Raw genomic sequence first — 17971 nt, 5'->3', positions numbered from 1 at the left:
GCTTCAGCTTTCTTATGCAGAATCAATTTGCAAAGATACAGCTGCTCCTTTCACTACAGGCACCAATAGATTAGTAATGCAGTTTAGTTTAGATTTAGTTAGATAACTGTCACAACAAAGAGTCTAAAGAGTCTTTAAAACAGTAGATATTGATAGTGACTCTTCATGTGTCACTGTCAAAATCACATACTGGTGTCTGAAAATAAAATAATGTAACAAAAAATGTCTCACTCCAACAACCTTCTTTTTTTAACACTTCAGTTCAAACCTGCTGTCATTTAATGGAGATAAACAAAACGGAAACGGACATGAGATTGCATAGTGTTGTACATTTTGCATCATCACACTAAAAACAATCTCACTTTCATTGAGGAGGAGAGACCATTGATATTGTTGGATGGACTTGGAGCCTCTACTCAAACACTGCACTAATGGAACCTCACATTGTCCAATATGACACTGTAACAAGTTGGACTACTGTTGTTCCTTCATAGATTTCCCCCACCTTTCATTCACACACCTGCTCATCACAGCTGCTTTTCCGACGTAGCCAACATTGTGGAAAAACTTTCTTAAAAAAGTCACTGCATCAGACTTTTGACTAACCAAATATTGTTTTCTATAAATTTAGCAAAATGAAATTGTGCATCTGTCTGACTCAAACATTTTCTGTGTCCTCAGCAGACTCACCGGACTGTGGATGGCAGTAGTTGGTGTGGTTGTGACACTGGCAGGGCCGGCAGCCAGTGCTGCTGAAGTGGAAGAAACCTGGGTGGCATTCATCACACTTGGGTCCATACACTCCCATCTTGCACACACATATCCCTGAGCTGAAAGAGGCAGAAGAGAAGAAAATCAATAGTGTACAAAATACAGTCCCAGAAAGCATTTCATTTAATGTAACACAAAGCCAAGCCAGAGATGTGAAGGGAACTGTGTGCGTTTGCTTTCTGGACTGCAGTCATGACAGTTGCTCACATGACTGTGGTGATTCCACACTTGACTTCCTGCAGGTATTCCCATTCATCCACCTGCTTTCTATAACTCTGCTCCAGGTATGAAGCATGTGGGAAGCACCTGGAGTTGCTTACAGTTCAGAGCCATCTAGACCGATCATATCAGTTTCTCCACTAACATGTCTGACATGTTGTGCTGGGCAGAGTGATGTCCAGCACCTCACTATATTAAAATACACACCACTGCTCAAACGTTTGGAATCACCTGTTATATTGATGTTTTTCATCTTTCCTTCAAAAATGGCTATTTTAACATAGATAAAAACGTATAATTATACACCAAATGTATTATTTACATTTGAAAAAATAATTAAATGATAAATGATAATAAAACTTCCATTTAGTCGATGTCCCCACTGTTGCATGATAGGGGAGAACACTGTTGTCTTGCTTTTATGCAAGTTATGGACAGTGAATATGGAAAGTTCCCTGAATTGTTATTGCTGTAACTAAACTACTAAACTGCAATTTTGTCAGTTCCCAAACAGCTTCAGGTGCATTACCACCACCCCGTTAGTTGGAATAGTGCGGGCCCTGATTAGCATGTAGCCCTGTGACAAGACGGACTGCAATCAATTTATGATCTGGTCAATGGATGCGCATATACTGTGTGTGGCTAAATATAAACAAAAGCATATTAAATAGCATCTGGAATTTATCCACATATGAGACACGTGAAATGACAAGTGTATAAAGTTAATTACTTAGTTTAAATGGCTTGAATGTGTTTGTCGCATTGTGTTCCTGTAAAACAAATTATAACATTACAAGGACAGACAATTCTTAAAAAAAAAAAAAAAAAAATCTAAGGGATACATATCAAGATTGTGTGTTTATGTTTAAAACAAACAAAAAATAATATATCATAAGATTTTTTTAAACTACCAAATATTGATATCAAGTATCGGTGGGGCTATAAACAGAACTAAATATAAAGAAATCAGAGCATTGAGCATAACAGTCTTTTATTGGCTTCATGTGTTCATTAATTAAATCCAATTACATTTGAGCTCTTCAGCAATAATACACACATAAATTACTTATTTCATTTGTTAATGGGCCTTTCCCTTTGCACTCTCACTCACTCATACTATATAGCTGGCTATTGAATATAGTAAGTGCATGCTCAGTCATACACGAGGGAAGAGTGTGCGGCAGTGAGACATTTTATTTGTTCCTGGAGAAAAATGGCTCTCTGATCCCACCCAAACTCAAGGTAATTTCCTAGGAAAAGTACAACGCTAAGTAAAGCCTGATCAGCCCTCAAACCCAGACAATAGACTCAGAAACATAATCTGGGGACAATGACTTCAAAACAATTGAACTAAATCAAGAGTGACTGGGAGCACTTTCCATGAGCATTTGTGTGGGTCGTTATACAAACGGGGCTTTGTTAAAACAACTGCACTTAATGCAAATGAAGAGGCCCACAGCGATGCTTAGTGGGGGGTGGGCACTGCTGAGGACAAGGCTGGGAGATCAACAGTTCTCATTCTTCCGGCTAAAAAAAAAAACAACCACACACACACCCAACAGTAACAAAAATTATCCACATGCAGCATCATGACTCTATTGCCAGCCTATTCAATTGGTGGCCCGTGGGCCACATACGTCCCCAGAAGCAACCTCTGAGTGGCCCAGCATTCATAAATCTGATATATGACAAAAACTACATATAGCCTATAGTGCATGGAAGTAGCTAGCGAGTGAGCCGTCTCCGTTACTTCTCATCTCTGTTGAAAGTTCCACATGTGCAGTACCGATTGAGCAGGATGTTTACGGATGTAGAGACACCACCAGTCATATCTTCCACAAATCAACGTTTTTTTTCATGTGAGCTCCAACCACTCTTAGTAGCTTTTCAAAACATCTGGCTATTGACAGTCACAGGTAGGGAAGTGCTCTACTGAAAATATGTCTCTGTCAGCCCTGAAACGTAAAATTGACAATGAAAACTGTCAGTTTAACCCTGCCTCATTACTGCACTGTCACAAACGCATCCTTCTGCAAAGCATTTTAGACAAATGTCTGTTATTCTGAATAAACAGTGAAACGTAAACCAAAGGTAACGGCTTCAAATGTCTTGTTTTGTCTGACCAACAGTACAGAACCCAAATATATTCAATGATATAAAACAGCAAAAAGCAGCAAATCGTCACATTTGAGAAGCTGAAACCACAGAATGTTTGGCATTGACCTCACGACTGATAGCACACATTGACAATGGGTACTTTCTAAACATTTCCCAGTTTAACAATTGCTGATATTAATTGGAAATCCTCACAAGGCATATCACTTCTCAGAATCTCTGCTATTTCCTAACTCAAAGACCTAGAAATGACCAAACTTGTCTTCTACATTTCCTTCTACATTCATGCTGTAATGAGAAACTTTATACAGTTGATACTGTTTTATTGATTTCTTTTTATATTGAAGCAAAAAGAAAATGCTCTCATTCCCTGATCAGCAGTTCGAGTAAACAGGGAGAAGCTTAAAGCTGTGATCACGCCTGTGGTGGGTAGGAAGGATTTTAAATACGTTTCATTTGCATAATATAACCCAGGTCTCATTACAAAGGGAGCAGTGATGTGATGAAAAAGACAACCTCGGGGGCGCCATGGCAGCTCACCTGGTAGAGCGCGTACCATATATCAAGGCTGAGTTCTTACCGAAGCAGCCCAGATTCAAATCTGGCAAGAGCCATTTGCTCTGTGTGTGTGTGTGTGTGTCTCTCTCTCTGGGGGTGTGTGTGCGTGTGTGTCTCTCTCTCTCTGGATGTGTGTGCGTGTGCGTTTGTGTGTGTCTCTCTCTCTCTGGGTGTGTGTGTAGGTGTCTCTCTCTCTGGGTGTGTGTGTAGGTCTCTCTCTCTCTGGGTGTGTGTGTAGTCTCTCTCTCTCTCTCTCTCTCTCTCTCTCAACTATCTAATAAAGTAGAAATGCAAAAAGATAAATCTTTAAGAAAAAGACAAAGACAACCTCTGGGAGTGGTCCTTGCCCTTTTTGTCCTTGCTGTTACTGACACACATTTCTTTGTGACGTTTGAGTGTTTCTAGGCCTGTGATCGGTTAATTAAAACTACTCTACAAATTAAAATCTACACATTAAGATCCTTCAATTCATCTTTTAGCTTACAAAAGGCCCTTCATCAGATTGCAAAAATATTTTGCTTATATTCTGATGAAAGCCATCATGGGTCAAATCACCAATGGAATGATTTTTATATATTACATCACCATTTTTGCTCACAACTAGTAGCCTATGTTGTGAACAAGAATGGTGCAGGAAGATCTGTGTAACTTTGTTTGTAGCTGCACTGGTGTACTTCCTTTATCTCTAGGTGTGCTCCAAAGCCCAACAGACACAGAGCCGGTTAATGCCAGATGGGCGTGGTTTCTACACCATTTATATTCCGCATACAAATGGGACGTGCCGCTTGTGCTGATCAACAATGCTTCGATTGTGAGACACGAAAACAAAGTACCACGTGTGCCAGACAATAGACGCTGCTAAACACATAGCTTGGCATGGCTGAGTTACTGTACTGTTTCTGCCAACAGCTCACAATGTCCAAAGACTGGCAGGAACGATGGTTGCATACAACATACATGTTGTGATACTGTCACTGTCTATAATGCTTACTTTTTTCTAGTACATGCTGGTACAACTCATCTTCAATAAGCAGCATATCAACACCTTCAGCCACACTGCCACCAGGAGTGGGTAATATGGATAAAATCCTCTTTCATGGTACACGTTTTAATATCACAATATGAATATACTGCATATAATGATAATGTAAATTACCTAGCAAATTAAATATGTGACAAATCAAGGTACTTCCTTACATTTACGCAAAAATCATATAAAATCCAATATTACCATAAAGCAGTCCTGCTCAATGGCCTAATACAATCATTATATTAAAGAGATATTCACATTATGTGACAGTAAACTGAATATCTTAAAGTTTCAGACTGTGTTTTGTTTGAGCTTCAGGAAATCATGACAACAACATTGTGATTTGTCACAGTTTTCTGACAAACAATTAATAGAGTCAATACATTGACAAAATAATTGGCAGGTTAATCAAATAATGAAAATTATTATAAGCTGCAACCCTAGTTTATATTGTCCTATCGCCCAACCCTGCCTGTCACTGCTCATCATCAGCTGATAGAAATTCCATGCACAGTAAAACCTGCTGCCTACAGTTTTCCCACCTGGGATGCTACACAACATCCAGCATGCCAATAAGGCCAGATGGTCTGCTGCCTTTGATTTATGTGTTTTTCCTTGTACAAAATAAAAACTTTAACCTATAGCTACTCATCTCTGCAGTGACGTCATAAAATTGTTTGATATTGCTTAATTTAAGCTTTTTTTCTAATTAGAGGAATGAAAGAAGAGAGAGAAAGAAAAGCTAAGAGAAAAACGGCTTGTAAATCATGAGTTGCCGTATTTACCATCAGTGCTACCTATGCAGCCAATAAGACGCACATGAGTTTTCCAATAAGTTAACAAATTCTTCATATGACAAAGGCTGGAAAACCATCCAATGTGGTGTAAATCAGTTGGGCAATGCAGGAAAGGAGCAAACACCTAATAAATCACACTGGACCTGGTCCTTTAATGCACCACCATGGCCTGTTCTCTGCTCTGACTGGCTGGCAGTCAGTCAGTCAGACACGGACCTGTGGCAATGCAGCACAATCTGTCATCTTTGTGTACCAAGCCTTCATCTTAGACTGGGAGCAGCTCAAAACTAAGATGGTCACACAAGAATTTTGTCATCTCATAAGCAGCCTGCAAACCTACCAGGTGCACTGTTGCATCAGTAGAGGGGGAACTGGAGGACAGATTATTATTATTATTATTTTTATTGTCTTTATTATCATCATCAGCAGCAGCATCTTAGATGTACGGAGATGATGCTTGTGAGATGCTGAAACCTTGTCCCTGAGTGATCAGTAATCCTGGTGTAAATTTGTGCCCTCTTGGCCAGGAGGAGGGGGTTGTTATTGTTTTGGTGTGATTTCACTGCACTGTGCTGGCCCAGCTGCCCAGCGTCAGATCTGCATGTTAAGTAGGTCAGTATTACATGGGCGACAAAGCTTAACCCCATTCTGCGGCTGCCGCGGCAACGCTGGCCATGGGCTGTAACGTGTGTGGGATAAGAGACGACAGTCGTAAACATCCTCTCTGCAACAGGGAAGTTATCACCAGTTTAATTAACAAGAGGTGAATGGTTGGCAAGCATAAACAAGGAACTACACTAAGCAGGTTTAGTTGCATTGCTGCTGGGTGTGCAGCCATATTCTGAAAGGGTGTGTTCAGCAACAGAGCAGAAGGACTTGTGATCAGGTCCTGACACTTAGGAGGGTAAATGAGCCATTTTTTAGATGGCTAACAATATTCCAAGTCATGTAGTCAAAGGTGAAATCTGTAATGTTTTCTGGCTTGTTTATTATAATTATATAATGGATATTTGGAGTGGACTGTGGTGAAACATCAAATACAGTGCATTTAACAGGGTTAGAGCCTCTTGGGTTTGAGAAATGATGTTTAAATGGAAACAGCTCATGGGACACTGAAACATTCCACGTTTGGATTGAGCGGTTCTTCAAATTAACACGTTTCAAAGTTTGGGAAATACGCTGGTTTAACATCTTGGCTAGAGTCAGACGTGTATTATTTTGTTACAGGTTACAGTTTAAATTATGCGTCAATTTTTGTGGTGGAAGTGTACACTGAGGTGATTGAAAAATACAACTAGAAATGAAAATGATCTATGTCAGTTTCATCTCTCTGCGTCCAGTCCAAGCTTAGCCTAGCTTAGCACAAAGAATGGAGGCAAGGGGACACTGGTAGCCTAACTCCAACATAAGTGGAAACTAGAATTACTGCCCCGCGGTTGTATGCCTCCGTCAACCAGTCAAGTTGCAGTTTACATCCAAGTCTGTCCAGACTCATAATATTTGTAGTGATTACTTGAATAAAAATTGCATAAAAAATGAATGAATTAAAAAAAAAAAGTATGAAGAGTATTTTTTGGCTAAATGTAAATTATCACTATATTGATGATACATATGTATGATTCCAGTGAATATTAATTGATTAATGAAGGATTATCATAGATGTATTGGCTACACAGGTACACATGTACTTGATTACTATGTAAAGATGGATTCTTATAGAGTATAACACAAAATGTGGTGCTTTTGTTTTCTCCTGGCATTTTTAGATGCAAAGCCTCTCTATGAGCTGTAGGTGAAACTCACTCACAGGATCACGATTAGCTAGGTGCACTCCAATACATTGTTTGCACTCATGTGATTCCAATGACGCTCGAAATAATAAACACCTTCCAACAATTTCAAACCGGTCTGATTTACATGCTATAACTTGTTAGTGTGCTAGTCACAAATCCATTCAAGAGTCAGTTGGGTTTTGTTGAGTCTTGACAGAGCTCAAACCCAGCAACTCAGAGTAAACAAACTTGAGAGATGAGACAGAGCATTTTTTGGTAATTAAACAGATACAGCGTTAGCTGCTCCTAAAACCACAATGTTTCATTTTTTCATCTCTATTTATATACATGTTCAATAGATATAATGGATACAATCAATACAAAATGCATATAAAAGGATACAAATGTGCAAATATAAAGCTTGTTGAAAAGTATTTTGTTTATTTTCACATTTGGAAGAGCAAAACACGTCTAAACCCTCTGTGTATAGGACACACAGGGTCTGATAGCAAACAAACAAAAATATATATTCCTTTAAGGCAAAGTGACACTCCTCCAACACAAACACACATACACACTGGAGCACTGCTTCCTGAAAATAATGTATATTAAAACTACAGGGAAAACACAACACTTTGTATTTTCTCTAGCAATTGTGCCCAGTACTCTTATTACTGTTACCAGCAAATAAAATGAAATCATATCAAACAGACACTGCAATCGGTGCACAGTAAAGATACATCGATGGCAATGATGCATCCACTGCAGAGTGACACATGATGCCGAGGTGGAAACATCTGCACCCACAATCAATATTTCATTACAGACTGTGGCGCCTTCCACACAGTATTGTAAAAAGAAATGCCTTACAGACAATGCCCACAGGAGCTGACCCAAATACAGTACTGACACAACTGTTAAGACAGACACAAGTGGTTAATACAGCTCTTTTGTCAAATATTGGCATGACCTAACCCAACAAAATGAGTAACAGTGTTTGTCCATTTTACATCACATGATCTGTAGAACGACTGTAGGCAGAATGCCACATTATGAGAGGACAAGAGGAGGGAATCTCATTAGGGTTGTTAAGAACATTGAAAGCTGAGAGCTGCTAACCGTGAAGGAATTTCATTAGTCTGGGTTTCAGTGAAGTTTAGGGTCCCAGGATAGGGTCAGTTCAACAATTGGTTTAGCAATATTTATCATCCGATGTGCGACTGCCAAATTACCCAATATTAACACAGTTGATCCAGGGCATAGTGGCAAGTGTTTAAGGTTGAAAATTTGATATACCTTAACAACTACTGGGTGGATTACCATGACATTTTGTACATGGTTCCCAGAGGATGAACGCTACTGAATTTGGTGATCTCCTGACTTTCCTTCAGTGTCACCATGAGGTTGACATTTATGGTTTTTAGTAGATGTCTTGACAAATATTGGATGAAATTTGGTTCAGACATCCATGTTCCCCTCAGTATGAATTGTAATAACTTTGCTGATCCTCTGACTTTTATAAAACAATAACTTTCCCATCAGCCTCAGCTGTACTTTGTGTTTAGTGCTAATTAGCAAATCTTAGCTACCACGCTAAAATAAAATGTGAACATTACCTGTGTTGCAACGGTATAAGATTTTCACAGTACGATAACCGTCTCAGAAAATACCACGGTTTCACGGTATACGGTATTACACAATTATTATTATCAGTTACAATGACCCTTTCAATTACAGCATCTCAGTATTCTGTATTTGAGTGTTTATCCCCCATTCATCATCATTCATTTTCCCAAACCATGGCTTTATGCTTCATATCCTTATACCTTCATATCTCACATCCTTCTTACTCAACTCTACAAAGTAAAATGTAAAAGTAGCACAGGATTCCATGGTCGTTGACTCAAATATGAGAGCTGGAATGTCAATCAAATAAAAATCAGCAAATCTCACACTGAATGATGCAAATTATACAATGTAAAACAGATATAAGCACAACTACATTTAGCAACAAATAAACACAGTTGGACTGCCAACAAAAACTTTGATATTAGTCCCAGAGACAAGGCTGCTTATTAAAAGTCTCTGCATGCATGCATGCACACACACAACACACACACACACACACACACACACACACACACACTGTTAGTTGTAGACAAACTTCCTCCATCGAGGCAGTGAGCATAGGCCACGTCCTTATCAGCAATTCTTGTGAAAGGTGAGTTAATCAACAACCTGAATGTGGTGGAGCTTGGTGCTTGTTTGTACTGATGGATGGCTGTTTCCCCATTTGATGTACCCACTGGAAACTATGCTGTTAAAGAGCACAGCAGATCAACGTCATATTCACTACTGTCATATGAGGGCAAAAGAACAGGAAGGCAAACTTCCAGTGCATTTAAGCCTCTTCAAATGAAGTGCTACTGCACAGCATTTTGATCCAACTGAACTTATTCTTCTTGACATTAGATACATTCTGTATTATGACTGTCATGGCAAATAAGCACACATTTGTGATGCTAAACAGGTTTTATTTGGTTTACAGCATGTCTTATGGCTTCTGTGCATTCTGCTTCTGTGATCAAATTGATCTTCCATAGGGTATTTCTACTTGTGTAATACTATTGAATGACTACGCAAACTATTTGCTCTCGAGAGAAGGTCTTACTCTTTGATTCAAAGGAACTGATGCAGAATTCTGATGTTTACATTGATGTTTTAGATAGCTGAAAATAAGTATTCTATTACAGTCAGTCCTAGCTGCTGGAAATATCTCCTTGTGATGTCATGTCATCTATATTTGGCCATATCCAGACAAATGCACCACCACACAACAACAGGGACTCAAAAATGCGAGGGACGTTCTTAATAGTGCTCAATATGTGTATTTACCAGAATTGGCATCATGCACAAATCCAGATCGTTTTCACACTAAAAGAAAGCCTTTTAGAAGAGAGCTCTCTCTGGCTTTGAGCTTTATATTGTACTGCAGTTACGTAATGCTGCCTCAAACAAACTGTGGGACTGCTTCATCAAGGCAAACACTTCATAACAGCTCAGAATGAGTTACACTTGTGTGATTGTTTGTGTTTTGTGAACAAAAATCAGAACTCTCCAGCTTTTCCCTCATGCTATGCTGCTAGTCAGCTCTCAGGTATCTGGAAGTTAACTTGCCTCTACCAGTGTGTGTCTATCAATGCTCCTGACAATGGAGTGATGTCATGAAGGCACACTGGCTAAGTCAGCTCTCCTCTGAGTATAAATTGAGGGTCTGTCATTTAGCCTATGACTTTAAGAAACCGCAACTCAAGTACAAATTAACACTAGAGGCTGCTAAAGGCAATCACTGCTGCTGCTATCCAGCTCCTGTTAACCTGCATGTATCCCCACTGTGCGGCCCTGCGTACTTTTGGTTTGGGCTAGTTTCAATGAAGCGGAATCTTAATTCTACAACGTACAATGATGTTTTAGAGAATAGTGCCCTTTAAACTTTGTGGCAGCAGTTTTGGGGAAGACCCTTTGCTGTTTCAACGTGACCAATGCTCCTGTGCACAATGCTAGCTCCATAAAGAAATGTTTTTCAGTTTGGTTTGAAAGAACTTGACTGGCTTGCACAGAGCTCTGACCTCAACCCCATCCAACACCGTTGGGATGAACTGGAAGGCCGACTGCGAGCCAGGCTTTATCACCCAACATCCGTGTTGGACCTCACTAATCCTCTTGTGGCTGAATGGGAGCAAATCCCAGCAGCCAGGTTCCAAAATTTTACGGAAAGCTTTCCCAAAGTAGTGGGGGCTGTAAGGAGTACTTTTTGGAATATACGATACAATTTACAATACTTGTCACATTCACACACATTCATACACTGATGGCAGAGGCTGCCATGCAAGGTGTCAACTACTCACAATTCCTTTCTATCAAAAGCGCTCACGGTGATACTAAGCTCATACTAAGCTTACCCACATTCTCACACACCGACAGCACAGCCATCGGGAGAAATATGTGGTTCAGAATCTTGCCCAAGAACACTTCGACTGGAGTGGAGGAGCCTAAACAACCCGCTCTACCACCTGAGCCACAGCCAGAAGATCAATACCACTTTCAGGTCTGTACAGTATATGTATAACTGGAACCAGCAGCAGGTTATCTTAACTTAGCATAAAGAGTGGAAACAGGGGGGAGACAGTTAACAGCTCTGTCCAAAGGTAACAAAATCCAGATATAACATTATTGTGTCAGACTATTTCTTGGCCAGTACCAGTTGTCAGGCAACCAGTGGTGCATAATCCCCTGTAAAATAGCAAATTTTCATTTTTACACTTTTGCTTTTGTAGAGATCAAACAAACGAAAAATAATGTTAATTAGTGAGCTTTAGACAGGCTAATAGGTGGATTTTTTTTTTACCTTTGGACAGAGTTATTATTATTATTATTATTATTATTAATAATTATTATTATTATTATTGTTATTATTTCATGACATCTACAAGGCCATCAGAACATTGGATGGCCTTGTCTATCCAGTGTGCATCTTTCTGGCAGGATGAAGACAGTAAAACCCACTGTGTTAAATTTCTCAAGGTACCAGGATGTCTCTGCAGCTTGTTGGTTGGATGTGTAGTTTCTGAACATATGAATTAATGTGTTAAAATCACTGTATAATTTGTTCTGTTTTCACTGTCATTGCAGGGTTCCCATAGCAGTGGACCCAACTAAAGCACTGAATGGCTCTATTTCGGCTGTATTGCTCATTACTTAATGGGAAAGATACCTAAAGCAGCAGACTGGGGGGCAGGAAAGCTGGCTAATCTGTATAACTCACAGTAATAAGCTCCTGAGGGGGCTAGCTTAGGCTAGCAGGGTTAGCAGTGGCCAGGCTTGGCTCAGACTGTCTGAGCAGGACTGTATTAGTTGTGCTACTGTGTGAAAGCTTGAAGCCCTGAAATAACCCTCCTGCACCTTCACCTACATCCCATTGAGCTCGAGACACAGCATTTTAGGCTTCATAAACATGAAAAAGACATCCTGTGTTTCCAGCAAAGGACTATAGCTATTACGATTTATCTTATGTAAGCTTATACTGTGACATATTTTTCAGAGCATGACAACACAAATCCTCCACACACTGTGGACATTGACTCAAGCTTCTGAAAAGCAGCAGCATTTCTTTTCATGGTTAGAGGCAGAAAGAACAGCCGCTATTTTTACCACATTCCTAACCCACACACGCAGCTTCTTTTCCAAGTCACAGCTCTTGTGACTTGCGGAGACGCTGCATGTAAGGTACGCTGTGATTCTGCATGGCTATGGCGTTATGATGAACATATCGTCTGAGCAAAGCTGAGCCCCAGAACATCTTGCCTCTCTTTATGAGATAACAAACACTAATTCACAGCAGACAGTCTGTTTGGGCTTGACAGGCCACAGCACTTTTGCTGCTAAAGATAGTAATTTACTTTGAAGAGACCATGTCTGGCTTTGTCATGAAAATCACCTGCACACATAATGCATACAAGCATGCTACATATGAAAGATACCTGAAAATATTCACTAACGCTCAAAATAAATCTCAACAGTCTGATAAACAGGATTTGTTTCCAAGTTTCACAGTGACACAATTTGCCATCTTGTTTTTCCCACGCTCTGCAGAATGCTGTGGTGGGCTGTCAGTCATAAACTGCAGTCATTCTGTGATCAACCCACTGGTTCTCATTTACCCATGAAGGTTAGGTCAACAGTCAGTGTTTGCACACTTGTGTGCTTGCATGGCAATTAAGCATGGTGTTTGTCCAATCATGCAGTTGCATGCAAATACGTCCAATCACATGCTTTTTATGCAAATCAAGTCCGAGTTCCACCAGAGTCTTGGGTCAGCAACAATATTCCAGTATACTCATATATCAGATACAGAGGTGATAACACCCAACAATGTATTAAGCTTAGGCATCTCAACCATCTGTAACTTTGTACCTAAATATACCTAACTAAACTTAACCACAAGCTAATACCTAAACATAATGTCTTTTTCTTAATCTGTGCTTGTCTGTTAGACGGTTTTGTTATCTCCATCTAATCACATGATTTCTCAGCAAATGTGTATGGAACCCATATGCAACTACTAGCCACAGCTAATGCTAGCATAGCTGAAATTGCAGTTCCTCTAATGGCCACTAGATGCTCCAAATACTGGCTGTATTGAAATATATTCAAAGAGTAGAGTGTGTTTTCAGTCTCATTTGTGGGAGGTTAGGCCACGGGCCCAGGATCAAGCTTTAATAATTTTTGATGTGGATCCAGGCAAAAAACCCAAAACTTTATTGTTCAAGTTCCATTAACTGTTTTTTTTTTTGTCCACTTGGGGGCAGTGGAATGGGTATAAAGTTGTTATGGCAAAGGCAAAAACTTGAGCTGAGCGATAATTCTCTGCAAGTTTATAACTATAAGCAATCCCTTTCATATAACACATTTGATTCAATGTTAATATAAATAAATTGATTATTGCAGATTTAACCCCTCATATACTATAGTTAGCTAGCAAACAAGTTAACATTATCTAAATACAAATTCAATCTCAATTTATTAGTGCTGAAATTAACACTTTCCAGACAAATACAGCACAGAAATAAACAATGTCTCTTCAATTACAGTATGTAGACACAACAAACATACACCTCCAACATGGCTACCAGACACCAGGCGTGTTACTTCAAGTGAAAACCCAAGAGAAAGCAGGGAAAGCAGCCTGACCTGTCACAGAGGTGATTCACTGCACCGAAGGAGTCGCAGGCGCAGGGCAGGCAGCCGCTGGTGCCGTTGGTGAAGTATCCCTCCTCGCAGTCCTCACACTGCAGACCAGCGTAGCCCGACAAACACGAACACTGACCGGTGATCTGATCACACTCGTCCGGATCCAAAATCCCCTCACCACCACTGCTGCAGTTACAAAGGCCCTCTGGGTGGATGAATGTGGGTGTCACAGTGAAAGGGAGAGACAAGAAATGGGAAATACTGCATGAGATGTACTCGCAGCGGTATAACCATACATGTCTGAACAATCTATGGTTATTTACATTTTATTTTACTCTATATGATTTATATTGTATATCATATGGATTTCATGTGATGGCTAGTTTATTGTTTAAAAAAAATTTACCATTTGACTGATTATGCATTTAGCTATTAAAAAAAAATCCAGATTCAAGTAGTGCTTAAACAATTGGTCCATTAATTGATAGACAGAAATTTGATTAGCAACAATTCTAATAATTGATTAGTCATTTAAGCCTTTAATAAAGCAAAAATGCCAAACATTCTATGGTTTTAGCTTTTCAAATGTGGTCACTTGCTGCTTTTCTTTGCTTAATATTATTGTAAATTGAATACATTTGGGTTATGAATTTTTGCTTGGAAAAAACAATCAATTCGAAGATGCCACCCTGGACAGGAAATTGCGATAGCATTAACATTTTATAGAATAAGCAATTATTCTATTAAAAAGTTTGAAAGATTCATCGATAATGAATATAATGGTCAGTTGCAGCCCTAATCACAACTGTGTCTATCCACTTGAATGACATTAACGCATTGATTTTTACCAGCCTGCTACAAAAAACCCCAAAAAGCAATCATTAATGGTTGGTCATTTTGAATCTCCATTAAAAAAGACCTCTCTTTGTCAGAGTAGGAAGCTCTTGAACACATTTAACAATATGGTGACCAGCCTTAGTGCCACTACTAGTCATAGTAAGTCTATTACCAACCCCATTTCATGGAAATCAAAATAGACATGTTACAATTTGTTTGCACAATATTTTAGTAGACATGCATGCATGGGTGGCTAGAGTATTCTGTGTGTGGCTACACAGTGTGACAGAAAAATAGCTAAATTGTCCTTAATTATAGTTACCACAGCTCAGTACTCCTTTCCATTAACATCCTACTTGACATTTATACAGTTAGAATGTGTGGTCACATTAGCACCAGTCTCTGCAAATTAGTTCACTTTAATCGAAGCCTGTACACCTCAACAGATTCAAGACACTGTTTTGGTGCGATCTCCTGGCTGGCTCAGGCAGACTTGCTCAGGTTAGAGTTTGACTTTGCCCTTTGAATTTGCACAGTACAAACAGTGATGCACTGTGTTTGGAAATGCAGAAGTCATTATTCTTGTGCCATCACCCTCGTAAGTACAACATTACACTACCAGACTACAAACTGCAGCGTTGGTCCCATAGAGACGTGAACACTGCTTACAATCAGTGCTCAATATTTATTCATTCTGTATTCAAGACCTGGGACATTATATCCCACGTCTGGGCTGAGTGCAGGGAAATTTCATTGGATGTTGGGCTGGTGTGACCATACCTAGAAACAATAACACTGGAAGCTGTCCAGTGCAACTAACCTTCCACGATCATTCACTTAAAGCTGCCTAGTCCATTCACAGTCTTCTTGTATCGTCGGCCCCTGGGAGCTACCCAGTACAACGTGTTAAATGAGTAGGAAGAGTTGCTATTCACCATTTAAGGGATTCAAAAATGCAGCCATTTCAGTCACGAGCCTGCTTCTATATCCTCTATTGTACATAAAGAAATTCTTTGTAATTTTCTTCGAGGAAGATTAATGATTAAAAGAACACACTGGCATCAGATCTGTTTTATACTACTTTATGTTATTTTGTATATGACTTCACCTCATTATTTTGTATATGATGACTTCACCTCATGAAGATTAAATCAGTCTAAAACAAAGATGGTAAAATCCTGCTGTGTTGCCAATGAAGGCTTTTATACAGTTCAAACTGGTGCACTTTAAGAAACCAGAGGATATAATGACATGTGGATGACCCTGATGAGTACAGTGTGGCAATCTATTATTCATCTGATCACAAGTTAGGTGTGGCGAGTGACGACTGGACGCCTGATTATATGTTTCCATTCGGTACTCAGCAGTGAGACAAAGAAAACAGACAGATAAGAGATGTGAGCGGAAAATAAAAATGTTTTTCATATATGGTATGCACACAGATTGCACACAATTCCTCAGCTAGCAGTTAGATAAAGAGGAAAGGACAGCTGAATTTTAATGTATTCCTGTTCTGGCATCCCACTCAGATTGTGCTCCTCTTCCACTGTTGCTTGGACTTTTATGTAACTAAGAAAGGCCTATAGTTATGCAAGCCTGTGGACTATACTGTCAAACCCTTTGCTATAGTGACGTCCACTAAAGAACCGTCGGCCCTGATCACGCCTGAGAATGTGTGAGATCCAGTGAATGCATATCACCTCACACACACACGCTGCTGTTCATTCTTAAAACCAGGCTTCGTTTACGTGTGGGTTAGGGGTGATCTGTAAAGCCACACAACAGGTTTGATGTAGATTGGACTGGACTTGTGTGTGTGTGTGTGTGTGTGTGTGTGGTGGTGGTGGTGTTGGGGCACAGAGGCAAAGTTTGCCTCCATCCCATCTTTCTGACTGCTGTAAAGTGGTGTGACAGCATGCCTGGTATTCAGACACGGGCAGCGGCAGGCTGTTCAGGTTGTACTTTCAATTTAGGTTCAAGCGTCAAACTATGTTATTGGCTTTCAGAAAGTACAGAGAGATGTTTCAAAGAAAGGAAAGCCTGAACTATGTGAAAACACACCTCATATCTGTCTGAAATGCCCCTGCCCTGCCAGGGAAGGTACGTTGGCAGCTGGGTGAGGCGTTAACCCAGGTGACGCCTTTGTTGACGTGATATTATCATGCGAGTGGCCATTACACAAGAACAATGAAGAGTGCTGAGGTTCCTGGAGATTTACGGTCACATAACACAAAGAAAAGCAGCAAATCTTCACAGCTAAGAAATGCCACATGTAACTGTTCAGAAGGATGTCAGCACCAGATAAAATACATCATTTAAATTTATTTACAAGCATCACACCTGACTTGTATATTCCATTCAACATCTGGATATCACCGGCCACTCAATGCACATTTTAAGATGAGTATACCATACAGAGGGTGCCATCAGACCAATCAGAACCCTGGTCCTGCTTCTTTTTTCCAAAACCATTTCTATTAAATCGGGAGTCATCAAAATATTAGAACGAGCCATTTGTGACTGCAGCACACCAAAAACCTAATCCTCCTCTCGCTGAGCTTAATGTTGTCAGTCAGGTAGTAGTGTGGCGAACAATGGGTCAATGTAAAAAAACATGACCGGACTGGACTCCTGATGTGAGGGGCCAATATCAGTCAGAATATGAAATAAAACAGTCTAGATTTTATGTTGCGGCTTGGGGGCATCACGAAATAACAACTAGAACATGGCGTTTTCTGGGAAGAAAAACAATGAGGTTTGATAGACAATAAAGGAAAATTAAGATTTTGCAAACAAGCCACTGAAGCAAACATTTTTTTTGGTATTCCTTATATTCTTAAAGTTCTAGTATATGTAGTGTAGGAAAATTAATAAGCTCCATCTCCTAATAGCGAGGGTCAACATCCTCTTATGTGCTCTGAAAGCGACACCTTTGGCTTCAGCAGACTTTCCCAACCATTAAAGAACCATTTTGGACAGGATCCCTCAGCCTGTGCTGCAGTGTTAGCTGGAGAACAACACATCCACATGGGTACAAGGATGTGTGAGGTGTGAGAGGAGGGGCTCCAATGTCATTGCTCATTCATGGCTTGGCCTGTCTGGCCATTTTGGTTGGACGGCCT

At 39.9% G+C, this 17971-nt stretch overlaps 1 protein-coding gene across 1 annotated transcript in view; it reads right to left on the bottom strand.

The window, feature by feature from the left end:
- The window catches only part of si:ch211-158d24.2 (multiple epidermal growth factor-like domains protein 9), a 38683-nt gene that overhangs the window by 19260 nt on the left and 1452 nt on the right, over positions 1-17971 (bottom strand). Inside the window, exons 2-3 of the mRNA XM_044195663.1 lie at positions 14013-14217; positions 691-830 (exon numbers count right to left, since the gene is read on the bottom strand). Of these exons, the coding sequence (XP_044051598.1) occupies positions 691-830; positions 14013-14217 (345 nt within the window). The remainder of the gene's footprint in view (positions 1-690; positions 831-14012; positions 14218-17971) is intronic.

The sequence above is a fragment of the Siniperca chuatsi genome, linkage group LG5 (genome assembly GCF_020085105.1).
Source record: "Siniperca chuatsi isolate FFG_IHB_CAS linkage group LG5, ASM2008510v1, whole genome shotgun sequence".
In the NCBI taxonomy this organism is placed as follows: Eukaryota; Metazoa; Chordata; class Actinopteri; order Centrarchiformes; family Sinipercidae; genus Siniperca; species Siniperca chuatsi.
The sequence above is the reverse complement of the archived record's forward strand: the minus strand, read 5'-3'. Positions and strand labels throughout refer to the sequence as shown.